The following is a 26,127-nucleotide window of genomic DNA, read 5'->3' on the forward strand; positions in this document are numbered from 1 at the left end:
TGACTCCAACTCAGCTGACAGAGGCGAGTCTCCTGCTGGCCTTGAAAAAGGGGGCAGCCATGTTGTGAGAGGGCCATGTGGCAAGGAACTGCAGGGCCTCTTGGAGCCAAGAGTGGCCCCTGCATGACAGCCAAAAAGAAAACAGGAATTCTGCCGAAAACCGCATGAGCTTGGAAGAGACCACTGAGCTCCAAAAGGAACTCAGCCAGGCCACCCTGTGCAGAGGATCCATTTAAGCCATGCCTGGACATCTGACCTACAGAAAATCTGGGATAATAGAAAATGGGTGTTTTAATCCACTAAGTTTGTGGTAATTTGTTACACAGCAATAGAAAATAAATACATGTCTACTCATCCTTTAGGAGTTAACTCGGGAAGCTTTCTTTGATCCTACTTCCTCCTCGCCACTCCACCCATACTAAGTTGGGTAACCTTCTGAAGCCTGGAAATATCCTATATAAATCTCTGTTATTGGGCCTATCGCACTGCACTACCTGGTCTTGCCTGCTTTGATGAGCTTACTGAAGGTAGACAGTGTCTTCACCATCTTTCACCCCCAGAACATCGCCTGGCACCTAGTCTAGCTCAACAAATATTTGCTGAATGAAGGCATGAATGCAAGGTTCAAGAATAGTATTTTTATGCCTGGTAGGTTACACGTCCAAAGTTACCATGGCTATCTCTGTGCAATTAATAAAGTAGCATGCTGATAAAATGTACTATAACCCAGTGCTTCTCAAACTTTAACATGCATGTGAATCACCTGGGAACCTTGTTAAATGCAGATCTTGATTCAGTAGGTCTGGGGTGGAGCCTGATATTACGAGTTTCCAACAACCCCACGGAGGCCACTGCTGAAGGTCTGTGGGCCATACGATGAGCCACACAGCCGCTGTTTGACAGGCAGGGGGTGGGAGTGGGAAAGCAGTAACCCAATCCTGTCTACCTCTGTTCTACTGCATGTGAAATGAGGAGCTGACTTGGGTCTCATTTTCTATGGTAGCTCTTTACGCCAATTTCATCCCTCTTTACCCACTCAACACGTGTGACATTTACATAATTCAAAACAACACAAGTCCCTTCTCATAAAGGTTCTACTGCAAAAACTGAAACAGTAACAAGAAATAGTATTTAAGAGTTGATTATCTAAGCACAACAGCTACTGAAGCATTTTTATGATCACTATCATTCAAATATAAAAAGAAATATATAATATGCTGTCTGTCACTCAGTTGATGGATTAGGATGTTTGGTTCACACTTCTTTATTTGCTACTGAAATTCTGCCTAGATAGAAGAAACATATTCCTCACAAAAATAACATTACCTCTTACTTCAGAGTTAAATTACTCAAGCTCCTTATGTCCGTATGCTTTTTAGATGGATCAAGGCATACACACAAAAGATGATTAATTTTGCATGTCAAAACAAATTTATACTTCTCTTATGATATGCTAACTTCACTTTTTGAACAATTTTGCAAATCAGAAAGGATTTAATATTATATGATAGAGCAGGAAAAATGCTGAATTTGGGGTCGGGTGACCTAAGGCCAAATCCCAACCCTACATAAAGAGCTGTGTAACTGTGAACAAATGACGTATGTCCTCTAGACCTGACTGCTCTGGTTTGTGAAATAAAGGAATTGGACTAAACGTTCTCTAAATCTCCTGCTAGCTTTAACATTCTCTGCTTCTGCCTGGGCTAGTTATTTCATCAAGGTAATAAATCCATACTGCTATTAATGAATAGAGAATTAATTTAAAAAAAAAAAAAAAGAAAAACAAGCGCTTTTCTTCATCCTCGCAGACAGAATACTTAAGGAAATCGATATGAATTGAGAAAAATAAAACCATTACTGTGATTTCTCAGGTTTCAAACTTTAGTTCTGAAAACTGAAAATAAAGCTTTAGGAAAAAAAAAAAACAGTGCCCTGAAACAGGAGAGGTAATGGTTTAAGGAACATAAAAGTAGTCTTTGCTATGGTACCTCTCCATTTTCCAATTCAAAATCCATCATTTTGGAAGAGAGGATTATGAGGGGGGAAAATAACCAAAAAGACCTGATGTTCTGTTGCCTCCTGAAGGCCTTGGATGTATCATATACTTTTACTACAAGTTACAGTGATGTTTTCTAATTAATCATTGTCTTCATTTCCCTGTCTATGAATTCCAATCAAGGAAGCAAAACAAAGGATTTTCACCCACTGATTTGCGTTTGGCGATTTCAAGTCACCTCCTTGGAACTGTCAGAAAATGCCTCCTTCCTTTCCTTCACTGTCATATCGAGTCCCTTGACCACTCCAGGCCTCTCGAGCACCCTGCTGTGCCTCTTCCAGAAGAACAGCGGGTGATTACCTACTGGTTTCATGAGCTATAGAAAACACTGAAATCTTATTTAATAACTCCAGTAATAAACTACTATTTGAATTTCACCTGCTATTTCAAGTCCACTTTTCAAATTCTTTTTTGCTCTGATTCAATGTGGGATACAAACTAAAGATAAATGAAACTAACCTTTCAGATAAAAGTACAGGAAAAGATTACTTTCCATTGCTCTACTAGAATTGAGATGCAGACAGAGAGAAGGAAATGCTCTCATTTTGTTCAAATAATAATATAGCTACAGTCTCTGAATGAAATCTCTCTATAGTATTTGTATTAATCATGTTTTTTATTTTCTGTATTTTATGATGCTTTGATATTCAGGGGCTTGTGGACAGGGGAGGGATTGTCCCTCTCAGAGTGAGCTAATTCCTAGAGATAGCAAACAACCTGTCTGTGATCAGGTCCTTGATTTGCAAACCAATCAAGCCTGAGTCCATACCCCACCCACCTCTTTTTACCAGGCTCCTGCAGTCTGGGACACTCTCCTCCTGCCCTAAATCATTCCAGGGCCACACAGGCAATTAGAGATAGCCCCTACAGCCAGAGACCCCTGAAATCATTCAAACTAGCCAATCCTAAGCCTACTTCGCTTGCTTACCCTGCCTTGCCCATTCCTTCCATAAAAAACACAATAAACGCTTTTGCCCACATTTTCCCCTCATTCCTTCTGCCTCCTTACCAACTCTGGTGCTTCCCCATGCATGGTGTGATGTGCCCCTCCTCTTGGGAAATGAAAGTAACAAACTATCTTCAATGGCAGTGGTCTCTTGACCGGTTAGTCTCACTATACCTGAATAAAAACAAAATTCCAGGTATGTTTTAAAACTGTATTTGTAAGACTCATATGAAAAACAAAGGAACAAAATCTAACATAGCTTTATAAACATCTCCTTTCTATAGTTCCCCCATATATACATGAATTCTATTGGCTGATGCAAACTGATATCAGACACGTGTGGGGCAACAAAATGATAAAAAATTAAGTACTACTGAAAGATAAGAAACTAAAATAATCCTACCCCAAACATTTTCTCAATATCTATTTAAAGAAATTACACAAAAGACTTCACTGAAGCCAGCATGGCTCCTTCCTGTCAGTATATCAAGTCCAGCAGCCACAACACCAAGTACAACATGCTCTGCTCGGCCATCAAGACCCTCTGAGCCTGGCCACGCTGATCCCCGTGGTCATCTTCCTATCTCATTATGTACCCAATTTTAGACTTATTGAAATGGAAAGACCCTTAAAGACCTTCTAATCTAAGACCCTGGCTCTATAGACAAAGAAACTGAGCCCCATTCTGGGGAAGGATTTGTTCCTGGTCACAGAGCTAATTGTCACCAGAGCCAAAGACTAAAATCCAAATATTCTGACCCCCAGCCCGATGCTCATTCTCCAAAACTGCCAACAGCAACATCTGCTCAGTCAAACAGGTCCTTATAATCTGGTCACATATCACATATGTCATATGGGCTTCCAACACCATGCCGTTGCTCATGCTGCCTCCTTGGCCCAGACAATCCCTGCTATGACCCTTCAACCTTCTTATCTCTCAAGCTTTGTGGCCTAGAGAGTACCCAGATGTTAAAATACAAATGAGTTGTATTTACTCATATTGCATTTTACCAGGTTGGATTTAAGAGCCATTTGTTAAAACAGCATTAATTATGCATTAGACAAATATTTTTTAATTATTAAATAAATTAAATAAAGCATTAAATATGAACATCTTAGATACTTTTCATCTTTCAAGGTCAGACGTGAGCCCCCCCCAATGATCCTACCTTTCTCTGAAGGCTGAATGAACCTTAGAGCACTAATGTGCATAAATACTTAGTTGTATCGTATTACTCTATATAAGTTAGTTCTCTTTTATTCAGCACTACTCTAAGATCCTTCAGAGAAATGAATGATGTCTCATATTTCGATTTTGATTTCTCTTTGAGAAATATAGATTCACAGATTTTAAGAGGTTCAGAGGGAGAAGAAGAATGGGAACTAATATTTATTCAGTATCAGATATTTTATACACACAATTAGAGACCACATATTTTATTCTCATACAGTCAAAGAAAATGTCTTTTTTAATTGGGGAAACTTGCATTTTTATGGAGGAAATTTGAAATTTTACAGCCTACATATGGTTTAGGGTTTTATGCCCAGAACACCCACATACACACCAAATATCTATGAAATCACCAAATATCTATGACTATCTTGAAAAAAATGCTTAGTTTCCCCAATTATCATGTGCCTACAGTTTGCCAGTCAATTCTAAAGGTGGAGGGTGGAAAAGGCTGGCAAACGGTACCCAAAAGGACACTGTCCTCGCGGTGGACACTGTGGAAGAGCACAGTGTGTTATGGGGTCTGCTAGGGGCAGGGAAACAGCTCCCCAAGTCTGTGGCAGCACTGCAGAGACCAGCATAGTAAACAAAAGCTCACCCACAGGGCAGATTTTAGGAAACAAAGACATAGGATGTGTAATAAAACCTAAGAAGAGGCACTCATGTAGATGCTGTTAGAGAAGCATAAACTGGGGCGACCTCTTTGGAGGATGATATGAAAGGCTTATCAAAATTTTAAATGCACATACTCTTTGTACAATTCTACTGAAAAGATTTTGTCTATGAATCAACTGCAATAGTATACAAGATATGTGAATAAGAACATTGCTTGTTAACATGGCATGTAACATCAAAAAATAAAAATCATCAAAATGTATACAGAAGAGCATTGTTAAATAAATTATGGTACACTCACAGAATGGAATACTACGCACCACCGAAAACAATGCCAAGATCGGCATCTCCAAGATATACTTGCTTAAGTGCAAAAAAGTGCAAGATACAGAACAAGAACTAGAGTGTGCACCCATTTGGGATACACATATGTATGTATCATGTATGTATGCATGTATATGTGCACACAGAGTTTGAGTTTTTCAGCTTTCTCTTTTTGTTTTTGATTCCTATATAAATACACAAGAAAATGTAAACAGTGGTCACACCTTTAGGAAAAGATTTGGGGGTTGAGTGTGTGTTTGAGTGGGTACAGCAGAGAATTTACTTCTTATTTTAATATCTATCTGTACTATTTGATTTTTTTAACTATGTGACTGTATACTGAAAAATACTAATAAATATTTTTGAAATTTTATGGAGAAACATAAAAATAGTCTAGGAAGACATACATTGACAGATATTAATATCAGCATCTGAAAATTATTAGATATTTAAGATCTGAAATTACCGTCTCAAAAGCAGATGTTTAGAAAGCACCCAACTCTTCATCAGTTTGATGTTTTATGTGCTTAATCTGCCAATGCTATTTTGCTTGGTTGACTGGAAATGTCATTGTAACATCCTAAGGGTAGTACGGAAAGTAAAGGATGCTATTGATATTTCCAGCAAAATTTAAACATGATTTTAGTCACTGAGCTCAGACATGACTGAACCTCCTTCTCTCCACCCTGCACGTAGCCACAGACATACTAAACTGCTTACTGTACTAAACTATTAAATTTAACTCATGAAAATGGACACTGTCACTGGCAATGGGCCCCAAACTGACAGTGCAATGTGGAATTCATCCTGAATGCACATCTTTCTAGTCATCCTATGTGAATATCCTTTAAAACAATTATACATGCCAAACACCTCAAAACTTAAATTAGTAACACGGCACTTTGAAATATCATTTTCTTACTCTTGATCAAAAAAGTCCATTTGCATGGAGACACCATTAAACACCAGGAACATCATACAACAGATATTTTTGATAATGCAGCTATGCAAGGTGCCCCACTAAAACAGCACCTCTATAGGTGGGGTGCACTTCTGGAGTTCAGAAAAGGGAAAATCCCAATGTGGGATGGAAATAATGGTAAAAGCATTAGCATTAAGTTAGAAACCAAGTTGGGCTTTAAGAGAAAAGTGAAATTTGTGACATTACAAAAAAGACAGAAGGTTAAATATTCATGTTGTAGGGCAAGATAAGTGAAGTGAGAAGGTGCAGTAATAACTTCAGCAGCTTAAAATGAAACGATACTGAGAAAAGGTAGAAAACATATGGAGAGGAATGGTGGTGTCAAATATTAAACTAAAAAATTTAAGAAATATGCAGCAGCATCTATTAACTATAGCACTGTTAATAGCTAAGACATGTCCAGCTATTTCCTGAGGACAGTGTTTCTCAAGCATGAGTGTCTATGGGAATCTCCTGGAGGGCTTGGTAAATTATAGATTGCTGAGCCCCAACCCCAGAATACCTGATTCAGCAAGTCTGAGGTGAGACACAAGAATTTGCGTTTCTAACAAACTCCCAGGCAATGCTGATGGCTGCTGGTCCAGAGACCAGCAGAAGAACCCCCAAGAATAACTCTGAACACATCAAATACCCTCTCTTCTCAGAAGGCATGACACTGCAACCCAAAAATGCTGAGAAGAATGGCATCCTCACATAACTTGAGACAGGTTCAGGCCTTCCCAAGTCCAGTCCAAGCTTAGACAGCGAGTGCTCTGGGTACATTGAGAGCACACAACTCTCATGGAACTGGTCTATGAGATGAAATCAGTTGGGACCCAGGGAACTGGACCTCAGCCCCATATTAACCACCCCACCTCCCAGTGAGGCTCATCCTGAGGAAGCAGCTCTGTAGCTTGACATAGACTTATATTTATCATCTTAAAACCAACCGTGGACCAGACTGTGGCTCGACACATCTCACCTAATGCCTGGAGTTCATCAAACCACACCTAACCTGGCATCAAACCAAAGAATGTATGACATTGTGTCACTTCATTAACTGTGCAATGTATAAATGCATAACCACAACCCACATGAAGACCTCAAAAGCCACATCCAAATAAATGATGAGAAATCACTAATGAGAAGGCTATAATGGCTCACTATCCCCAACACAGACACCAATGAGCTCTCCTGGTCACTTCTGCCCACCTTTACATTTATAGGAATACAAAAAATTGTAATAGGAAATAGCACAGGTAACTAGAGGCATGATGAATGATTATACCGTCTAGCTGTTGAGAGGTACCGTGAAGGCATTTTTTAGATGTGATTAATATTTAAACAGTAGACACTGAGTAAAGCAGATTACCCTCCATAATGTGGATGGGGCTCATCCAATCAGTTGAAAGCCTGATGAGAAAAAAGACTGACCCCGTCCCAGGAAGAGGGAATTCTGCTCCAGAGTGCCTTTGGACTCAAGACTGCAACAACTCTTTTCTGTGTCTCCAGCCTGCCAATCTGCCCTGTAGATTTCAGACTTGTCAGCCCAAACAATGCATGAGTCAATTCCTTCAAACAAACCTCTCTCTCTACCTATATACACATATACTTTATATAAAATATATATGTATATATTAATTGATCATTATCAAGTAGGGACAGATTGTTAATACAGATAGTGACAGAACCGTCAACTACTCCTATTGGTTCTGCTTCTCTGGAGAACCCTGACAAATACAACTCCCTACAGTTCATAATCTCTATTCTTACTTGATAATAATCAATTACCTCCATCTTTCTAAAAGAAAAGGTCTCTTTTCAACTTTAAAATTAAGATCACCTCTTAAAATGTACCAGACTTTAAGGGCCGGCCTGGTGATGTAGTGGTTAAGTTTGTGCGTTCCACTTCAGTGGCCTGGGGTTTGTAGGTTTGGATCCCGGGTGTGGACCTATGCACCACTTATCAAGCCATGCTGTGGCAGGCGTTCCACATATAAAGTAGAGGAATGTTGGCACAGACGTTAGCCCAGGGCCAATTTTCCTCAGCAAAAAAGAGGAGGATTGGCAACAGATGTTAGCTCAGGGCTAATCTTCCTCACCAAAAAATAAAAAAATAAAAATGGTACCAGATTTTAATGACCTTATATTCTATACCACTATACATAAAACTCAACCAGAAGTAACCAGTTTCGAGTGACTGCAAAAACACCTCTATTATGGTTATATGGAGTGTACCGTGACACCATGCATTCCAATCACACCATGATTATATGGAGTGTACTGCGACACCATGCATTCCAATCACACTACGGTGTACTGTGACGCTGTGCATTCCAATAACACCACGGTAATACGGAGTGTTGCAAGACACTGTGCATTCCAATACACCACGGTTATACGGAGTGTACCATTACACCGTGCATTCCGATCACACCACGGTTATACGGAGTGTACCATTACACCGTGCATTCCGATCACACCACGGTTATACGGAGTGTACCATTACACCGTGCATTCCGATCACACCACGGTTACACGGAGTGTACCATTACACCGTGCATTCCGATCACACCACGGTTACACGGAGTGTACCATTACACCGTGCATTCCGATCACACCACGGTTACACGGAGTGTACCATTACACCGTGCATTCCGATCACACCACGGTTACACGGAGTGTACCATTACACCGTGCATTCCGATCACACCACGGTTATACGGAGTGTACCATTACACCGTGCATTCCAATCACACCACGGTTATACGGAGTGTACCATTACACCGTGCATTCCAATCACACTACGGTTATACGGAGTGTACCGTGACACCATGCATTCCAATCACACTACGGTTATACGGAGTGTACCGCGACACCGTGCATTCCAATCACACTACGGTTATATGGAGTGTACCATTACACTGTGCATTCCAATCACACTACGGTTATATGGAGTGTACTGCGACACCGTGCACTCCAATCACACTACGGTTATACGGAGTGTACCACGACACCGTGCATTCCAATCACACTACGGTTATATGGAGTGTACTGCGACACCATGCATTCCAATGGTGAGCACCAACCATGAGAAAGGGTCCAGGAGCTGACACCTCACCAAGCACCATCCTGATTCAGATGCTCTCTGTAGTCCATACTGAGCTTCCTCTTACTGTTGGGCTATTTCACTGCCACTTGCCCACTCCTTAGCAGTGTTTTTCTGTAAAATAGCGCCATATAAAAAGTTGAGGGGTTTTTACCCCTTTCGAATTACAAAAACGTACAAAAAAAAAGTACTTTCAATTGTACTTCTTTTAATTGGTTGCCATAAATAACCCTGATAAATGAGCTGACAAAAATTTCCCTGTTGGTTTTATAGCCCCTAATATAATCATAAATTATTGGGGAAAAGAGATGAGTTTTCTAGCTCCTTTAGAATTTATATCATAAAGAAAATAGATATTATTTCTTTTGGTCTTATCTGTCACGAAATTTTTGGTTTTTGTTTTGCTGACCTAACCAATTAGGATTCTCTGCAATCTGCCTGTACAGCTTCTGTACTCACGTTGTCTGACTGTCCACAAATGCCAAGGCAAAGGTATTCCTGGTGAGAGGTCTTAGTCACACGGCATAGCACAGCAATCCGAAACAGAGAAAATAAGAAAAATTTTTACAATCCCATTTATCACAACCATTCTTCAGTATACTAATAAACAGCAGTGGACATTCTTTGAAAAGGTATTTGGAATGAGCTTTTTGATAAACCAGGTTAATCATTTTGGGGAACCAACCACTAGTATTATACAAGTACCACTGAAGCTATATTCAAAAGATCTTTCACTGAATAATTTTAACTATAACTGACATGTAATTTTAAAAAGTTTAATAGACCTAAATCATTTACAGGCCCCAATACTTTAGAATCATATATCCAACTTCTTCCTTGATATTCCACCTGAACAATGACCCTAAATACTACAAACAACATATTTACAACTGAGCTCATCATTTCCCCTCTCACTGCCTCCCAGTTCTACTCTCTCTTCCTACTTGCACTAATGACATGATCAGCCACCCATATTTGCTTACGTCTGCCCCTTACAGTTGTTCAGACTGTGCACTCCACAAAAGCACCAGGCCAAGGGGCAAGTGGAAGCTGAAATCCACCCTGGGCTCAGGCAGAGGCTATTCCTCCTGCACAGAGTTGCATCTGCCAAGAAGAAAATGCATCTTTTTCTAATTCAAACAGAGATATTTTGTGAGCTAACAGCAGCCCTGACTTTGTCTCAGCCAGAGACCTAGGAGTTACCACCACTTCATCCTTTACATCATACCCTACACACTGCCACCAGGTTGGGCTGATGTTTAATCTACTAATATTTCCTGAATTCCTCTTGTCCCTCTACTCCTGTTAACTCTGACCCTCCAATCTCACACTCCAGTCAGTCCCCAGGCCTTGCAGTTCTCTGGAACACTGTGTGCCTGCTGCTTCCTAGCCCCACACTTGTGCTGCGCCCTCAGGCTTGGACTATCTTCCCCACTACCCACCTCTCTCTTTTCCACCCTCTCTAGTTCTTACTCATCCTTCATGACTCAACTAAAACAGACTTCACACTCTTGAGAAAAGCCTTCCCTGCTTACCTGCTGCTCCCAATGGGCCACGTGTCTTAGCTAAAATTCATTGTGTCCGTGCTTATCTTTGCCACAGCATTCGACACTGTGTGCTCTATTTTTCACTTGCAGATACATCCTCCCCTACAAGGCTGTAAGCCTCCTGATGACAATGACTGTGAATTACTGGTCCTTGTTTTTCCCTTGTCTGGAGAACCTGGCTCACAGTGGACTCTCAGGAAGTGTCTGTTGCCCTGAACTGCATAAGCACATCTCTGAATTACAAAGAAGTCTCAAACCCCTTAAGTCCAATGGATGTTCTTGATCCATACATTACTCCTTTTAGGATGCTGTATGACTAGACTGAGCACAGTTCTCAAACGTAACAACTCCTTTCTCTTTTTCTTTCATATACAAAAACAAAACAAAAACACTTCTTCATATCTGTTTGCTTCTAGTCAGATGATATTTATGTCCTTCAGATAGGCACTTACCTACTAAATTCAATAACATTACATTCATTTCGTAGGATATAAATACAATTTATCACGCCTAGCTCCCAGTAACACTCTGAACATCTATGCAAATGAACAGTTTAGACTTGATGCCTTTAGCAAAGTATTATTGCACAAGACTTAAGCACCGCCAAGGCTGGCTTGCATTTCACAACTTATAATACCCCATGGCTTGTCAAACTAAAATCATCTAGCTACTGAAGGTTTTCTCTTTGCCATCAAAGTGATCTGTCTTGCTGATCCCTGGTAATTATCTCAATAACTCTGGTTTGTCTAAAAAAAAAAAGACAAGAAAGCCTGAATTTATATTATTATGTGTTGGAAAAAAGATAAAAATTTTTTACACTGAAGAGACATTTCAAAATACAATTTAGTAACAACTGGATTCCCTTTGGATTTAGAAATAATAAAGCAAAAATATAAAAAGTACCTAACAGCCCATATAAGACACTGTTGCCAGACAAAAAAGGAATCAAATAACAATATTCCATCAAATACAATACAAAGGAGACGGATGATATATAGATGGATGATAGTCAGATAGACAGACAGACAGACAGATAGATACATAGACAGACAGACAGGCTGACGCTCAGAAAGACGAGACATACAGGGAGGTTTTACATAATCTGTTCGAATGTCAATTCATAGGACGTGTTCTAACCAAATAGAACACTTCTGACATAAATTTACCCTGATATCCTTGGCACAGTATCAAAATACACGGATTATTCTGATTGTCCCTGACATGCAAGGACTCCAAACGTCACGTCAGCCACATGCCTCCTTGCTGAGTTTTGAAGAAATAAAAAAATTTTAGAGCCAAGGAAGAATAACATCAGATAATACACAAGGATATTTTAAGTGATTTTAATTAAAGAACCTTCTAAATAGTATTTTATATTTTAAAAAAACAAGACAGATAAGTATATGTAAATGATTTCTATATCTGTAAAAAATTTGGAAATAGTGCACTGATATTTCAAATTAATCCTCTTAGTCAGTTTGATTTTCCTTCATGGTTAGTAGAATTTTCTGTCTGCACATTGCCAAATACTTGTCTTACTGACCTCCTAATTAAGCAGACAAATTACATTGTTATTTAGAAAGCAAATTAACAGTTTCAATACTTCAAACTAAAGGAGTCTATAAACAACAAAAATAATGCACTGCCTGCCTAGGTCCAGTTGCTATTTGGTAATTCTTTCAAAAAATATTTACCAATCACCTATTATCATCAAGACAGTCACAGGTACTTTCAAAATATAAGGATGATTCATCAGACGTTCTAGAAAGGGAGATAACTAAAGTAGCCATAAGCCCTGGATAACCCAGGATAGTTCTGCCTTATGCCTCTCATCCTGGCATAATTATTTATAGCGCTGCCTTTCACTCCTAAAATGTTCCAGTTTAAACAATAAACCTTATGGTCACTGCACGGATATGAAATATGTGTAAATTAATAAGAAATATAATGCATGCCATTAAAGAATTACAAATAGGTAAATCACATAGTGTTCACAGGAGGAAGAATATGTTCCACATAGATTCGTTTCAGCTGCTTCTAGGATGTTGCATAGAATTTAAAGTGAATTTAGCACCAAAATATCAAATACAAATATCTGACTATTCAATTGATTTCCCACTATATCAAAGATGTTACCAGGCTAAAATTTATTCATCCAGTTGGTACTCAATGGTAATAATACATAGTAGTGGGTGTTTGAATAAATTAATAAATAATTACAGTTGAATGCATTTTGACAACTTCCGCATGAATTATTGCTCCCTCTTAAGTGTGTTAATAATAATAGCTAATATTACCCGAGTATTCATATATACCTGGCATAGCCATAACCCCTCTACATATAGACTTTCAATTAATATTTACTAGTTAATACTTATGATAATGCAACTTTTTCTTACCATTATCACCCCCATGTCACAGATGAGGAAACCCCTAGGGGGTATGTAACCTGCCCAAGGTTATACAACAGACAAGTACCCAGACAGCACAAGTCTCGAGTCCCTCCTTTAAACACCATGCTGTGCAGGAGCCTTCATAACAGTCTTGTAAACTCAGCTACCTGAGACCCAATCACGCAGGTACACTAGCCAAACTCTTGCCACCTACAAGGATCTAAGTAAGAACCTGATACAAAAGTTCCGGTGAGAACCCCCTGGACCCCACACAGAGCTTTATCTCCACCAATAGCTGTTTTGTATCCTCACTTTAGTTACATCAGGGCAGCCGCCTAATCTCCTAATTTTTTTTTATTTTACCTTTATTATCTATTTTGGAATCTTAACAAATTAACAGTTAATCATGGATTAACTGTGCACTCATATGTCTTACATAATGCTTTATGATAAATAGCACAGGAAGTCCCAATACTCAGGGTCCAAAGAGTATCACACAGGGTGGTCTGAAACTGTAAATGTTATAAACAGGTGCTTTACTAGACACATCTTCAATCTGAGTCCTTTCTGTCACCAGTGCAGCTACAGTAACATCAGATAACCAGAAGCATACTCCTTCTCCTTTTCCTTCTCCTGCTCTCTCTTTCACACACACTCACACACACACACACACAATTACAGCACCAGTACCAAAGATACAGTCTCAGGGAACATTAGCACAGTAATGAGTCCAGTTAAGTTTCTTTTAAGGCCTTCCTGTTTGAATTCTTTCTAAAACAATTTTTAACATTTTACACTCCATTCAAAAATGGCTAACATACTTAAATATTTTCTTTCTATCTCCTAATAAGACAGTATCTCTTAAGAAGTTTGCTTCATACTGAGGTCTACAAACTGGAGCCAGCTAAGGTTCTAAAAATTCACTCTTGAGAACTTCCTGCCAGGATGGCACTGACTATCCTTGCTTTGCGATACCCCTTTGCTATAAACGAAGAACAAAGTCATTATGGCATAATGGTTAAGTTCACATGCTCCGCTTCAGTGGCCCAGGGTTTGCAGGTTTGGATCCCGGGCATGGACCTACCCACCACTCATCAAGCCATGCTGTGGCTGGGTCCCATATACAAAATAAAGGAAGATGGGCACAGATGTTAGCTCAGAGCCAATCTTCATCACCAAAAATAAATAAATAAATAAAATATAAAATAAAATCCTACATGAAAGTGTTACTCTTTAAAATATATATATATATACACACACACACACACACACACACACACACACACATAGGGCAATAACCCTCACTGTAAACCTGTAGCAAATCAGAAACAAAGTGGCAAGCGAGGATAAAGCCTTGAGTCCACTGGACTCCAGAGAAAGAAACAGGCAGAGGAAGTTCGGAGCCCAGCAGTCAACAGGAAACGGGTGCTAGAGCCAGTTTACCCCTCAGAGTCAAGAGGTGGCAGGAGGCCCCACCAGCCATGAATGGGAGCAGAATGGAACTCGTGCCACAAATGCCTGGAACTGCGGGTGATAGCTGCAAGTCTAAGAAGGCAGGCAGAGCAGCACTCACTGCTGACCGGGAAGCAGGCCTAGGAACCAGGCGAAGGCAACCGTAGAAACCAAAAGGCCAGGCGAAAGCAGGCACACAGGAGCAGAAAACATGGTCCCCCACTCGAAGAGCACTTGCAAATCAAAACTCAGAACACATGAAGACATAAACGCCAAGAAAGAGAATAAAGAAAATCAGCCATTGGAGGAAGAATTCATCCTGATAAAATTTAAATTATAGGGAATACTGACAAATATTTTTAAATAAATAAGTTTAAGATGCTCAAAACGATAAATGAAGAAAAAATATCCCTGACAAATGAACAAGAAATTATGAACAATAATACAAGTAAGTAAAGCAAAAAGAGTTGGATATGAAAAAAGTTTAAAATTTGGGCAATTTAAAGTGTAGTCAAGAAGGTAAACAAACCTGACATACCTTTAGCTAGACAGACCAAGAAAAGAGAGAGAAGATTCAAATTACTAAAATTGAGAGCAAGAGAGGTTACATCAGTACTGATCTTACAGAAATCAACAGAATTATAAGGGAACCCTATGAAAACTGTATGCCAACAAATTTGATAGCTTACATGAAATTCCAAAAAAGACACAAAACTACTGGAAATTAATCAAGAAAAAAATAGAAAATCTGAATATACTTATAAAAAGTAAAGAGATAAAGGTAGCAATTTTAAGACTTCCCAAAAGAAAAGCCCAGGCCCAGATGACTTACACCAAATATTCAAAGAATTAATACCTATCTTTCACAAACTCTTCCAAAAAAAGAAAAGAGGAAGGAATACTTCCAATTCATTCTATGAGACTAGTATTACCAATTCCAAAACCAGACAAAGATATCATAAGAAAACTACAGACTAGTATCCCTTACGAACATAGATTCAAACTCCTCAACAAAATTCTAGTAAACTGAATCCAGCAACATATAAAAGGCTTATACAACATGACCAGGAATGCAAGGTTAGTTTAACATTAGAAAATCAATTAATGCATTATACCACATTAAGAGATTTAAGGACAAAAACCACCTAATCATATCAATAAACAAAAAGTTTTTAACAAAAGTTATACCCTTTAACAATAAAAAAAAAAAAAAACAATAAAATAGGAACAGAAGGAACTTCCTAAAGCTGATAAAGAGCATTTATGAAACACCTACAACTAACATCATCCTCAGTGATCAAAGACTGGAAGCTTTCTGCCTAGGATCACAAACAAGACAAGGATGTCTGCTCTCACCACTTCTATGTAACAATGTGCTGGAGGTTCCAATGAGGGCAGTTAAGCAAGACAAAGAAATAAAAGGCATCTAAATGGGAAAGGAAGAAGTAAGACTATCTCTGTTTATGATGACATGATCTAGTACGTAAAAAATCTGAAGGAGCAACTAAAAAAACTATTAAAACTAATAAATGAATTTAGCAAGGTTGCAGGATACAAGATCAATATAAAAAGATCAGTTGTATTCCTATACACAAGCAAATAACAAACCAAGAATAAATTAAAACAATCCCATTCATAATAGGGTCAAAAAATAAAATACATATACATTTAACAAAATAAGTATCAGATGTGTAAAATGGAAACCACAAAACATTGTTAAAAGAAATTAATGAATGATATTCCTTGTTCACGGGTTGGAAGACATTAATTTCAAGATAGCAATATTCCCCAAATTGATCTACAGATTCAATGCAATCTCTATCAAAATCCCAGGTGACTTTTTTGTAGAAATTGATAAATTGATCCTAAAATTCTTACAGAAATGCAAAGAACTCAGAATAGCCAAAATAATCATGAAAAAGAATAAAGTCAGAAGACTCACATTTCCTAATTTCAAAACTTAGTACAAAGCTACAACAATCACGACAGTATGGTACTGGCATGTGGACAGACATACAGACAAGCTGAGTAGAATGATGTTCTAGAAATGAACCCATGCATCTATGGTTGATTAATTTTCAACAAGGGTGTCCGCTGGGGAAAAAACCGTCTTTTCAAAAGATGGTGCTGGGACAACCGAGCACTCACAGGCGAAAGAACGAAGCTGGATCCCTACATGACACCACAGACTAACAGTAATTCAAGATGGCTCACAGACAAATGCAAGAGCTAAAACTAGAAACTCTTAAAGGAAATATAGAAGTAAATCTTCATGCCCTGTGATTAGGTAATAGTATCTTAGACATGACACCAAGATGACAAGTGACAAAAGAAAAATAGGTAAAGTACACTAAATCAAAATTAAAACCTTTTATCCTGTAAATGATAACTATCAAGAAAGTGAAAGGACAATGTACAGAATGGGAGAAAATATTTGAAAATCACATATCTAAAGGACCTGTATCCAGAATATAAAAAGAACTCTTACAACTCAATAATAAAAAGACAACCCAAAAAATAGGCAAAGAATTTGAACAGATATTTCTCCAAAAAATATGTACAAATGGCCAATAAGCCATGCCAAAATACCCAACATCATTAATCATTAGGGAAATGGAAATAAAAAACACAAGATACCACTTCACATCCACTAAGATAGCTATAATCAAAAAGACAGACAGTAACAAGGATAGAGAAAATAGAGGCTTCACACCTTGCTGGTAGAATGTAAAATTGTGTAGCCACTTTGGAAAATAGTTTGGCAGTTCCTCGAAATGTTAAACAAAGTGAACCAGCAATTCCACTCCTAGGTATAGACCCAAGAGAAATGAAAACATATGTCTACACAAAAAGTTGTACACGAATGTTCATAGCAGCATTATTCACAGTAGCCAAAAAGTGGAAACAACCCAAAGTCCATCAACTGATGAATGAATAAACAAAATGTGATACATATACAGAGACAGGTATAGATATAGATATAACATGGAATACTATTCAGAAACAAAAAGAAATGATTCAGTGACACATGGATGAACCTTGAAAACATGATAAGTAAACGAAACCAATCACAAAAGACCATATATTGCATGATTCCTTTACATGAAATGTCCAGATTGAACAAATCTAGACATAGAAAGTAGATTATTGGTTCCTTTGCCTGAGGGGAGAGGGGAGGAAATGGGAAGTGACTGTTAATGGATATTGGGTGTCTTTTAGAGGTGACAAAATGTTCTAAAATTAGATTGCTGTGATGGTTGTACAACTCTATGAATATACTAAAAAGCATTGAATTGTATGCTTTAGATGTGTGAATCATATGGTATCTGAATTATATCTCAATAAAGCTCTTTTTAAAATACAGTCATTGATACCAAAAAAGAAAACTGCAAAAGCAAAATAGACTGAGACTAGATATAGCCAAAAAGATTATAAGTAAATTGGAAGATGAGACTGAAGAAAACATGGAACAAAAAAAGATAGAGTTTAAAAAAAAATTTTTTTAATGAGACAAAAGAGATCTATTGGCCCAATATTGTGAAGATGACAATAAGTCTGAAATTAATTTATAAGTCAATGCAATTCCAATCAAAATTCTAATATCATTTTTCACGGAATTTGTCAAGCTTTCTTAAAATGAAGAAACAAAAGACAAAAAAAATAACATAAGAACAGCTATGTAAAAATATTTACCCTACCTATTTTGTTTATTTCTGCCCTAACCTTTGTTATTTTCTCCCTTCTACTAACTTTAGGCTTAGTTTGTTCTTCTTTTTCTAGCACCTTGGGGTATAAAAGTTAGCTTATTTGAGATTTTCTTCTTTTTTAATATAGGCATTTATCACAATAAAATTCCATCTTAGTACTGCTTTTGCTGTATCTCATAAGTTCCAGTATGTTGTGTTTTCATTTTCCTTTGTCTCGAGATATTTTCTAATTTTTTTCTAATTTGTCTCAAGGTGTTTTCTAATTTTGATTTCTTCTTTGACTTAATGGTTGTTCAAGAGTGTTATTTAATTTCCACATATGTGTGAGTTTTCCAGTTTTCTTTCTGCTACTGATTTCTACTTTCATTCCACTGTGATCAGCAAAGATACTTGGTATGATTTCAATTATTTTAAATTTGTTAAGACTGGTTTTGTGACCTAACCTATGATTTATCCCAGAGAAAGTTCTATATGCATTTGAGAAGAATGTGTACTTTGCTGCTGTTGGGTAGAATGTTCTGTATTTGTCTGTTAGGTGAATTTGGTCTATAGTGCTGTTCAAGTCCTCTGTATCTTTATTGATCTTCTGTTTGGATCCTCTATCCATTATTGAAAGTGGGATTTTGAAGTCTCCTACTATTACTATTATTGTTGTCTATTTCGCTCTTCAGTTCTGTCAATGTTTGCTTTATATATTTAACTGCTCTGACGTTAGGTACGTATATATTTATAACTGTTGTATCCTCCTGGTGGATTGACTCTTTTATCACTATATAATGTTCTTCTTTGTCTCTTGTGACAGTTTTTAACCTCAAGTCTCTTTTGTCCGATGTAAGTATAACCACTGCTGCTCTCTTTCGGTTACCTTTTACAGGCATACTTTGTTTAACTATGCTTCACTCTATTGTGCTTCCCGGGTACTGGCATTTTTATAAGACCCTCCACCAGCAAAAAGACTGCAACTTGCTGGAGACTCAGAGGATGGTTGGCATTTCTTAGCAACAAAGTATTTTTAATTAAGGTATGAACATTCTTTTTTAAGACACCATGCTATTGCACACTTAACAAACTAGAGTATAATATAAACATAACTTTTACATGCACAAGGAAACCAAAAAATTTATGTGACTCACTTTATTCGAAATTTGCTTCATCGCAGCGGTCTGGAGTCGAACCCGCAATACCTCCAAGGTATGCCTGTACATGAAATAACTCTTTCTATCCCTTCTCTTTTCTCGGAGGGAGTTCTTGACTCTCCTCTAATGTAATGAGACATCCTCACTCTTGCCACGGCTCCAGCTGGGCTGAATGCACTGGACTTGGGCTTGGCCTATGACTTGCTTTGGCCAATGGCAGATGCAAAGTGAGCTGAAGCTTAAGTGTGCTTCTGCAGTTTGCCTTGATCTCACTGCACTGCAGATATGCACCACTAAAAGGACACGTCTCAGTTAGCCGTTGCTCCTACGGAGCAGGCCCAGGATGAACACAGGCAGAGCCCCTGGGGCCTGACTCACAGCCTGCAGCCAAGCTCAGCCTACCAAGCGCCTGGAGCCTTTCGTAAACCACCCGGTCACGCCATCCTAAATCAGCGCGACCACAGATCACCTAAAGATCTATTAGTGCGCAAATCAACGTGCGCTGTTTTAGGACACTGAGTTTTGGGGGGGCTTGTGATGCAGTGTTTTTGGCAGCAATAGTAGACAGATAGAACAATCCATACAGGGGAAAAAGGGGCAAAACTATGAATACGTATTTCACGCAGAAATTTACAAAAATTTGCTCAACCTTGTTAGTAATCAGGGAAATAAAGAATAAAACCACAATGAAATACCAACTCACAGCCATTAGAGTAACAAAAATTAAGAACTCTGACGATAGTAGATGCTCGCGAGGCGGAGGAGCAATGGCACCGTCATGCTCTGCCGGCAGAGGTCTAACTGGCTCAACCACGGGGAAACAATCTGGCATAAACCTGGAAGGTGATGACGTTCCAGCAAGTCCTATCACCCAGCACTCCCGCAGTTATGCTCTGTTAGGAGACAAGCTCATAGCAGTGAGGGTAAAAAAGTGGAAATAATTCAAATATCTATCAACAGGAATATGAAAAAATAACTTTTGTTATATTCAAACAGTATAGCATTACATAGTGAAAGAATCCACTGCAACCACATACACAAGAACATAAATATTAGCAATAATCTTCAATAAACAAAGCAAACCAGACTGTATACTAAATTTTTAAAACACAAAACCAAGCAAAAGCACTCACTATGTGCCTTAGAGATGTATTCCTATGTGGCAAATTATTCTGAAGAAGCAAGGAAATGATAAACCTAAAACTCAACATAGCAGTTGGAGAGGAAAATTAATAGTATCCTAATGTTTTCATTCTTAAGTTGGATGTTACTTTATAGGTGTATCTTTTTTCTGTTATGCTTCAGAGCTGACATATTTTACCTTGTTTTGTATACATAAAATATGGGATTTTTTTAGTCATTTGAAATAGTGCACCTTAGTCATCCAATATAAGAAGAGAAAAGCTGACAGGTAAAAGAATGGACACAGTACTTTCTAACAGAATAATCCATTTTTCATTTCTAAATTCCTTTTCTCAGCAAGACTCACTGCTTTTTTCAATTATATTCGGAAAAATAAATCTCACCAGACCCCCTCTGAGCATGTACTGTGTGCGGTTAGTAAGAGGCACATAAGCCAGGGGCACAACCGCTCCTGCCCACCCTCAGTAGAGCACACTATTCGTTCTCAAGGAAGGAGGAGCCTGTGACTGAGCCACGGGCATCCGCCTCCTTCACGCTGCTTGACGGACCCAGGGCATAAGCGGAACCCCAGCATTTTTAGCTCCACTGAGTGAAATCTGAGCAGGAACACAAGATGGGGACACAAACCACAAGTGACAGAAACTGACTCTGGTTCTCTGAAGCAAAAAAACGTTTGCTGAAAGAACATCCAGGGGTCAGAGATTTAACATCTACAGCAAGATCAGACAGAAATAAAGAAATGCATATTAAAAATAAATACCTCTTACACCCGTGAATGTGACTGGCAAAGGTAAGTCTCACCAAGTGTTAGCGAGAACGTGAAGCAGCAGGAACTCTCATATATTGCTGAAGTGTAAATTGGTACAACTACTAATTTGACAAGGCTGTTTCTAGATAGCCAGAAAAACTCGAGTACATGTGCAAAAGGGACATATTTATTGTGGCATTGTTTGTAATAAGAAAAATTTGGTAATACCCCAAATACCCATCAATAGGAAAAAGGATAAACAAATTGTGATATATTAAAAAATGGAATACTATACAGCATTTAGAATAAATGAACTAGGGGATTCCGGAAGTCAAGATGGCGGTGTAGGCAGACTCTGAACTCACCTCCTCCACGGACACAGCCAATTGACAACTACTCGTGGAAAAACTACCCCTGAGACAGAACTGAAAACTGGATAAGAGGAACTCCTGCAACAACGGACAATCCTAACTGAGGTAGAAGAGGCAGAGACCCCCTTCTGGAGAGGAAAAACGCCGCCTTCACAAGCCGCCAGCGTCACGGCCGCCGGGAGCAGCGCACAGGTCCACAGCCCTCCCTGGAGGCGCGGGGTCCTGAGCCGGGGAGCGCCCCCGCTGTGGGCATTTTGTGGACCCAGCACAATTGAGAGGAGCGGCATAATATCTGACTGTGCCTGCTACTAAAACATTGGGTAGCACCCCCAGAAAACCCGGTTCACAAAGACATTAAAACCGGCTCTTAAAGGGCCCGCGCACAAACTCACCCGTTTCAGAAAGCATCCTAAAATCACCAGAAAGAAAGGTGCACAGTCCTTTGGTGAAAAGAGACTCACCTGATAGGCTCTGAGTGCATTACAGTGAGAGGTGAGACCTCTCCAGGGACTGGGACATTGGCGGCGGCCATTGTTGCGGCCTGGTGTGGGTGTGCTGACACAAACACCGTAGGAGTTCTCCCTGGGGCCTGCTAGCCCAGGTCTGCCCCACCCACTAGAGCACCAATTTAATCCAGCTCAGCCAGGGCAGGCAGCCCACCCTAGAGACTGGCCCCACCTGACAACAAGCCCTCAGGCAACTTGTGGGCCTTCATAGATTGGTGACTGGATTCTCTGCAGCCTGGTAACTGAGCTGACTTCAGTGGGGCAGGGCGTGCACAAGGAGCGGGTGGAGAGTGTGGGGCGATGGTGGAGTGTGGGGCTCCCGCCATGGAGAGACTGGGTTCGCTTCAGGAGGTCGGGGCGCACACATGGGGCAGGACTGTGTTGACTGTGTGTGTGGACCTGTGGGCAGCAGGACTTGTCAGCTGCAAAAGACTTGTTCTTCTCTAAGACACACATAGGGGGTTTGCCCCACCTTCCAAAGCCTGAAACAATTGGGTGCTCCCGAGCCTGAGGCCAGCCCCACCCAGCTACAATCCTCAGGGAGCTGACAAGAGACCTAAAGGCTAGAGGCTTATAGCAAATGTAAGCCCCTGAGCCTAACAACCTGCCACGCTGGGGGCCTACTCACTTAAAAGAAATACTGCAACACAAATGTGGTATTAGAACTTGCAGCCAACTGTGCTAGGGATCCCCACACCTGATAAAGAGACTGAAGGGCCCACAACAACTACAAGCAGCTGAGCATTACAACAGCTGGCCAGGAGCATAACGCGACCTCCCTGGGTGCCTACTGGGAGAGCAAACAGGCCACAACAGAAGGACACACGTAGCCCACATAGGGGTCACCCCTGGAACATTGAGAACTGAGGGAAGCACACTGGAAGCCTCCAAAGCCATCACTTACATAAGGTCACCTATCCAAGAGCAGGAGACATAGCTGACCTACCTAATACGTAGACACAAGCACAGGGAAAGAGGCAAAATGAGGAGGCAAAGGAATACATTCCAAGTAAGGGAACAGGACAAAACTCCAGAAAAGGAACTAAGTGAAACAGAAATGAGCAACCTACCCGACAGAGAGTTCAAACTAAGAGTGTTAAGGATGCTCACTGATGTGGGGAGAAGAATAGATGAACTCAGTGAGAATGTCAACAAAGAAATGGAAGACATAAAAAAGAACCAATCAGAAATGAAGAATACAATACTGGAAATGAAAAATTCACTAGAGGGACTCAAAAGCAGAGTAGAGGATACAGAAGAACGGATCTGTGAGCTGGATGAAAGACTAGAAGAAATTACCCAAGCTGAACAGGTGAAAGAGAAAAGAATTAAAAAGAGTGAGGACAGTCTAAGGGACCTCTGGGACAACATCAAGCACACTAACATCCGTGTTATAGGTGTCCCGGAAGGAGAAGAGCGAGACAAAGGGGCAGAGAATCTATTTCAAGAAATAATAGATGACAACTTCCCTAACCTAAGGAAGGAAACAGACATCCAGGTACAGGAAGCACAGAGAATCCCAAACAAGATAACCCAAAGAGGCCCACACCAAGACACCTCATAATCAAAATGTCCAGAATTAAAGATAAAGAGAGAATCCTAAAAGCCGCAAGAGAAAGTCAAGTTACCTACAAAGGAAACCCCATAAGGCTATCAGCTGACTTCTCAGCAGAAACCTTACAGGCTAGAAGAGAATGGCATGATATATTTAAAGTGCTAAAAGGAAAAAACTTACAGCCAAGAATGCTCTACCCAGCAAGGTTATCATTCAAAATGGAAGGAGAGATCAAAAATTTCCCAGACAAGCAAAAATTAAAGGAGTTTGTCACCAAGAAACCAGTGCTACAAGAAATGTTAAAGGGACTGATTTAAGGGGAAAAGAGAAGACCACAAATAGGAAAAATTATCTATTTCCATGATAAGAGGGTAATGGATACAAATTCACAAAAAAGAGGTTAGATATGATATCAAAAACATAAAAGGAGGGAGAAGGGGAGTTAAAGAGTAGAGCTTTCAGACAGAGATCGAACTAAAGAGACCATCAATTCTGTATAGAAGAAGAAAGGAACAGAGAAGGACTACTAAAACACTGAGAAAAAAAAAAAGTTAAAAAATGGCAGTAAGTACATACTTATCAATAGCTACTTTAAACGTCAATGGACTAAATGCTCCAATTAAAAGGCATAGGGTGGCTGATTGGATAAAAAAACAAGACCCATATATATGCTGCATACAAGAGACACACTTCAGACGTAAAGACACTCACAAACTGAAAGTGAAGGGATGGAAAAAGATAATCCATGCAAATGGCAATGAAAAGAAAGCTGGGGTAGCAGTACTCATATTAGACAAAATAAACTTTAAAACAAAAACTGTGCGGGCCAGCCCCGTGGCTTAGCGGTTAAGTGCGCGCGCTCCGCTACTGGCGGCCTGGGTTCAGATCCCGGGCACGCACCAACGCACCGCTTCTCTGGCCATGCTGATGCCACGTCCCACATACAGCAACTAGAAGGATGTGCAACTATGACAAACAACTATCTACTGGGGCTTTGGGGGGAAAAAAAAGGAGGAGGACTGGCAAATAGATGTTAGCTCAGGGCTGATCTTCCTCACAAAAAAAAAAAAAAAACTGTAAAAAGAGACGAAGGGCATTACATAATGATCAAGGGAACAATCCAACAAGAGGCTATAACACTTATAAATATCTACACACCCAATGTAGGTGTACCTAAATATATAAAGAAATTTTTAACAGACATAAAAACAAAAATAGACAGTAACACAATAATAGACTTTAACACTCCACTAACACCAACAGATAGATCATCCAAACAGAAGATCAACAAGGAAACATTGGCCTTAAATGATACACTAGAACAGATGGACCTAGTAGATATACACAGAGCATTCCATCCAAAAAGCGAAGAATACACGTTCTTTCAAATGCACATGGAACATTCTCCAGGATTGATCACATATTAGGCCACAAAACAAGTCTCCATAAATTTAAGAAGATTGAAATAATACCAAGCATCTTTTCTGACCACAACGGTATGAAACTAGAAATCAACTATAGGAAGAAAATCAGAAAAGCCACAAATACATGGAGATTAAACAAAATGCTACTGAACAACGACTGGGTCAATGAAGAAATCAAAGAAGAAATCAAAAAATACCTGGAGACAAATGAAAATGAAAATACGACATGCCAGAATTTATGGGATACAGCAAAAGCGATTCTAAGAGGGAAGTTTATAGCGATACAGGCCTATCTCAACAAACAAGAAAAATCTCAAATAAACAATCTAATAATGCACCTAAAGGAAATGGAAAAAGGAGATCAAACAAAGCCCAAAATCAGTAGAAGAAGGGAAATAATACAAATCAGAGCAGAAACAAATGAAGTAGAAACCAAAAAAACAATAAAAAAAATTAATAAAACCAAGAGCTGGTTCTTTGAAAAGATCAACAAAATTGACAAACCTTTAGCTAGACTCACCAAGAAAAAAAGAGAGAAGGCACAAATAAGTAAAATAAGAAATGAAAGAGGAGAAATTACAACAGACACCTCAGAAATACAAAAGATTATAAGAAAATACTATGAAAAGCTATATGCCAACGAATTCGACAATCTGGAAGAAATGGATAAATTCTTAGAATCATACAACCTTCCAAAACTGGATCAAGAAGAAGTAGAGAATTTGAATAGACCAATCACCAGTAAGGAGATCGAAACAGTAATCACAAACCTCTCCCAAAATAAAACTCCAGGACCAGACGGCTTCCCTGGTGAATTCTACCAAACATTCAAAGAAGACTTAATACCTATCCTTCTCAAACTCTTCCACAAAATTGAGGAGGGGGGGAAGCTCTCTAATTCAT

General features: G+C 39.2%; 1 protein-coding gene across 1 annotated transcript in view; it reads right to left on the minus strand.

Annotated features, from left to right (window-relative positions):
- Positions 1-22,302, minus strand: part of L3MBTL4 (L3MBTL histone methyl-lysine binding protein 4) — a 386,879-nt gene extending 364,577 nt beyond the window's left edge. Inside the window, 1 exon segment of the mRNA XM_087439397.1 lies at positions 22,201-22,302. Coding sequence (XP_087295523.1) covers positions 22,201-22,271 — 71 coding nt within the window. The 5' untranslated portion in view covers positions 22,272-22,302.
- Positions 22,303-26,127: the final 3,825 nt, after the last annotated feature.

The sequence above is a fragment of the Ceratotherium simum genome, chromosome 14 (genome assembly GCF_057802395.1).
Source record: "Ceratotherium simum simum isolate JZ-2026a chromosome 14, ASM5780239v1, whole genome shotgun sequence".
In the NCBI taxonomy this organism is placed as follows: domain Eukaryota; kingdom Metazoa; phylum Chordata; class Mammalia; order Perissodactyla; family Rhinocerotidae; genus Ceratotherium; species Ceratotherium simum.